Below are 4,751 nucleotides of genomic sequence, written 5' to 3' on the forward strand. Positions count from 1 at the left end.
TTCAGTTGATGCCTAACTGCCTTTTCAAGATTATCCTGTGATTTCTGTGTTCCTTACATCAAAGATCTCAAAGCCAGCAATGTCCAGCACACCAATGAAGTACTGCCTGGGCTGCTTCGTGTCCAGCTGTTGGTTGATGCGAACAACCATCCACAGGAACATCTTCTCATAGACAGCCTTTGCCAGGGCACCCACTGAATTGTACACCTAAAATAAAGAAGAATAGAGCAGAAGGAAAACAGTACACACAGTAAGAGAGTAAATTAAGATAGAGCTTCCCAGGCTGGTTGTTACCTGCTGCACTGTTTGGCCCTTGGTCACATATTCATTCCCCACCTTGACTCGGGGGTAGCAGAGGGCCTTGAGCAGGTCTGCTGAATTCAGACCCATCAGGTAGGCAGCCTTGTCAGCAACTGAACACAGAGAAAGGGAGACAGTGACAGAGGAGAAGTGATAATTGAAAGTAGATCTCCTGTAAGATGTCACTGTAGGATTCAGCAGTGAAATTTTTTGACATCCTAAAGGGAAATTTAGAATATTTTGGAAGCTGAGATTTATATCTTTGTGAAAGTAAATTATGGCAAAATACCTGAACACCAACTGCCAGCTATGTAACCGATTCTGTTATTGAGAATTCTAGATTTTGCTGATACCTTCAGTGCCATCAGGCTCTGCCTGCTCCTCACGCTGCTTCTGCTTGAACTTCAGGTTCCCGTAGTGCATGACGGCCCCTGTCAGCTTGTAGATGGCTGTTCTCTCATCAGCAGTGAAACCCAGGATGTCAATGGCACTCTGGCAACAGAATCAGACAAATAAACCTCTAGGCCATTAAAAGGAACTTTCACCACACCAATATGCTCTGTGACACTCACATCTGTAGCCATCAGCTCTTCCTGGTCATTAATGCTGGGAACAGTGATCTCACCTTGACTCACAAACTGATAGTCATATGGGTTGGTGGTGATGAGGAGCATGTCTGTAAAGAGGAATAGGACATATCTGGGTGTGAGAATGAAGATAAGTGTTGAATATATTCAGATTTTATCAAACACTTTATAATACTTCCTACCAATTAGCTCTGGCTTCTTGTTGGACATGATCTGATAAAAGATGTGGTAGCTTCTTTCTGCCTTGAGCTGGAAAGTGACTCTGGACTTCTCCAGCAGATCTGGCAAGGATGGCAGGACAGAGTTAGACCTGACAAGGAACACTGAGGTAGAAAGGGAGGAAGGAATGGGACCAGATCAGGAGGTCTCTTACAAGTTTCAATGTCAGCAGAAGCCAGTTTGCCCGTGGCCCCAAAGTGGATTCGAATGAATTTGCCCTTTAGAGAGGAAAGAAAAAAAGGCATTTTTAAATTTCACCAAGATGTTCTTCACAGACGACAGGCTTCAAACATAGTAGTTGTTTGGATTTTATTTCTTCTTTAAAAAAGCAAAACAGGACAAAAACAATTCCAGGAAACTCTCTATACTGGCAATACTAGGGTAAAGATTGGAGCTTTATTACCAACTATTATTTAATGAATAACTGTGAATACACGGGAACAAGAAAACAACAAATAAAACCTTTTATTGGGTCATTTATGTTGCAATTCAAACAAGATGAATCTAGTGAAGGCCATTTTTTAATCAGAGAGCATGCTGTGAAGGTGGATTTTGGTGGTCTAAATGTTAATGGGATTTTTTTGGTCTTGTGGAAAACAGAAGTGACCTGTTACTTTCTGAGTTGCGGGGATAGATATTATAGATATTTAAACATATTTCAATTATGCCCCTTTGTGTGCTGTATTGTACTTCCAAAGATGTATTTTTAATCTGAGAGTCTAGTTAATTTCTAGTTGTCAAAAATATGAGGAAAATATTAGTTCAATGAATACAGTCATCTGACTGTGACACTTCAGAAGTGACAGTATCTGTTCTGACATTCTTGTTCCCTCATAAATGATGAGTTTTCTCATCAGAAACTCACAAAGCGCGAGGAGTTGTCGTTCCTCACGGTCTTGGCGTTTCCAAAGGCCTCCAGCAGTGGGTTGGCGCTGATGATTTGATCCTCAAGTGTCCCCTAAAATGGAAATCTTCTGATTTAGCTCCTAAATAAATTTGATAGTTTCAGGTTCCTACTCCTGCAGGGACCTCACCTGCATTTTGCCTGATGTCTGCTCCTCCTTCTTCTTGTCCCCGCTGGCTGCAATTGTTGCAAAGTACTGGATGACACGCTTTGTGTTCACAGTCTTCCCGGCACCGGATTCTCCGCTGTCAGAGCAAGGAGAGAAGCAGAGAGCGTGTGGTCAGGCAGGAGGGGCCCTGGCCCTGGGCAGCCCCTCAGGGACCCGAGCAGGGGGTGTACGTACGTGATCAGGATGGACTGGTTCTCCCGATCTGGGGAAGATGCAAAAAAACCCAAATTTTATAAATAATGTCGAAAGACTGAAAATTAATTCAGTAAATGTAGGTTATGACATTATACCTTGTTAAACCTAGTCCATTTGGCTTATCATTTTTCCCAGCACACTATCTCTGATACTATATTTCCCTTTTAGAAAGACTAATGTGAAAAAATCCTGTTTAAGGTAGCAGTAATTAATGCTATGGCCAACATAAAAGTCTAATGATGTATTAGGAAAATATTAGCATATTTGTAAGGGTAATTCTGTGAATGCTTTTAAAATGTGTTTTTGATGGGATCACCCTGAAAGTCCCTCACCTGGATAGCATGCACTTAAAGGAAACAAACAAGCAGAATGTCAAAACACCTCACAGAGTGTAGAGGTGTCTTTCATTTCAAACAGTAGAAACAATGTTATGAAGATAGTAAACCCCATAATGAATGTGTGTGTCAGAACCATGAAAGCTTTGAAGAAGTCCCTTCATATTGCTGAGAATTTAATGGTCCAAGCTCTCTGAGACAGACAGAGCCACTCACCAGTCAGCATGAACTGATAGGCGTTGTCAGAGATGGAGAAGATGTGTGGAGGGGCCTCCTGGCGCTTCTTGCCTCGGTAGGCCAACACCACCTCCGGGTTGTACACGGGCAGCCACTTGTAGGGGTTGACAGTGACGCAGAAGAGACCCGAGTAGGTCTGTGAGGAAGGGACACAGCACGTTGGCTTCCCCTGGGCCTGGCAGAGCAGTTCCTCCAGCTGCCCAGAGGAAGCTGCTGCTGCCACTTACGTAGATCATCCAGGCTGCGTAACGCTCTTTGAGGTTGTACAGCACAGCGGGTTCGTGGAGGTGGGTCATCATGGCCATGTCCTCAATTTTGTCATACTTGGGAGGGTTCATGGAGAAGATTTGATCTTCCTTCACGGTCAGGGTCTGCCAAGGAAACAAAAGATCCAAATATGTCAACTGAAAACTCAGAATATGAATCAAATGTTGTCCTTCAGGCTTGTTTTTCGCTCACCTCTCCCTTTTCAGTCTTGACAGTGACTTTCCCTGATTCTCTGCTCTGAATTGTCCCTTTCACAAAGGATTCCTTTGCGTGTACCACAAAGACGGATGTCTTGGCATCAAAAGGCTTGTTCTGAGCCTCGATTCTCTCCTTCTCTGACTTCCGGAGGTAAGGAGCTGCCGCTCCAAAAATGGCCATCTCAGCATCTGACGACATGGCTGCACTGTTTGTTGGAGCTTGTCAGCAGAGAACACTGTGGAAGAGCAGATATGTTACTCAAATCAGTCAGCGTTTTTTGTTGCCACACAGTTATTGATAGGCTCGAACTGAAATAGAATGTGTGATTTAGGAAGACTCTCAGGCAGTTGTTGGTTCACCTTCCTGTGCAATCAGGACAAATGTTGGATCCACATTCCAAGAGCCTTTTCCAGTGAAGTTTTTATTATGCCCAAGAATTGATATTTCTCAATATCAGTCCCTCTGCATCCCAGTGTAATGTCTGATGACCAAGTTGGTGACTTTTCCCCCCTATTTATTACCTAATTAAAATAGCTGTGGCTGAAACCCATGTCTTGTTATTCCTCAGCCTTTCACTCTGCCTATCTGAGAAGACTCTGACTCTTTCTACAATATACCCACCTCCTTTTTGTTACAATGTTAAGATAAGAGTAAGATAAATACTTTTTAATTTCATCCCCAGCTTAGACAAACCTCATCCTCTCCTCATACATAATTTTCTCCTATCAATGTTGGAAGTTCTCCACTAGGCTCACTCCAGAATGTCACTGTCTTTCTTGACACCAGGAAACAGCAAACTGAACACAGTGCCCCAGATCTGGGAGCTGAATGCAGGGAAAGAATTGCTCCTGTTTACCTGATGGCTATGCTGTTCTGAGTGTCTGACCATGTGCTGTTGACCTTCATTCCTCCAAAGGCACGCTCTGACACATGCACCAGGCTACAAGACCCTCTTCTGCAAAGTTGTTTTCCAGACAAACGAAAGCCAAGGTATCCTGTTTATGGGGCTATTCTTTCTTACATATGGGACTTTACACTGCCTTTTCTAAAATTTGTGAAGTTCTTGTTGGCTCCAGGATGAAGTCTTTTGGGGACCTTCTCCAGGATAACATTGCTTTGTAGCATATTCACAAGTCCCTCTTGTAGGAGGCGTGTTTAAGGTACAGGGGATGTACCAGGGTAAGAGTGCCCAAGGGAGCATGCGCTGACATAGATAACCTTATTGGTCAAAGAAGTCACATGGGTTTAAGGGATAAAACCAGTGCCGATTTTGAAATAAACTCTTTTTGTTCACCACCTCACAGGGAGTGTGTTTATTCCTTATTATATAAGGACATGTG

General features: G+C 43.3%; 1 protein-coding gene across 1 annotated transcript in view; it reads right to left on the minus strand.

Annotated features, from left to right (window-relative positions):
• Window positions 1-3,624, minus strand: part of LOC103766638 (myosin-1B) — a 57,929-nt gene extending 54,305 nt beyond the window's left edge. Inside the window, exons 1-12 of the mRNA XM_029959983.1 lie at window positions 3,406-3,624; window positions 3,174-3,317; window positions 2,926-3,082; window positions 2,354-2,381; window positions 2,141-2,255; window positions 1,972-2,064; window positions 1,261-1,324; window positions 1,070-1,168; window positions 873-976; window positions 654-792; window positions 295-413; window positions 58-207 (exon numbers count right to left, since the gene is read on the minus strand). Coding sequence (XP_029815843.1) covers window positions 58-207; window positions 295-413; window positions 654-792; window positions 873-976; window positions 1,070-1,168; window positions 1,261-1,324; window positions 1,972-2,064; window positions 2,141-2,255; window positions 2,354-2,381; window positions 2,926-3,082; window positions 3,174-3,317; window positions 3,406-3,609 — 1,416 coding nt within the window. The 5' untranslated portion in view covers window positions 3,610-3,624. The remainder of the gene's footprint in view (window positions 1-57; window positions 208-294; window positions 414-653; window positions 793-872; window positions 977-1,069; window positions 1,169-1,260; window positions 1,325-1,971; window positions 2,065-2,140; window positions 2,256-2,353; window positions 2,382-2,925; window positions 3,083-3,173; window positions 3,318-3,405) is intronic.
• Window positions 3,625-4,751: the final 1,127 nt, after the last annotated feature.

This window comes from Manacus vitellinus, unplaced genomic scaffold, assembly GCF_001715985.3.
Source record: "Manacus vitellinus isolate BGI_N305 unplaced genomic scaffold, ASM171598v3 scaffold_24_pilon, whole genome shotgun sequence".
In the NCBI taxonomy this organism is placed as follows: Eukaryota; Metazoa; Chordata; class Aves; order Passeriformes; family Pipridae; genus Manacus; species Manacus vitellinus.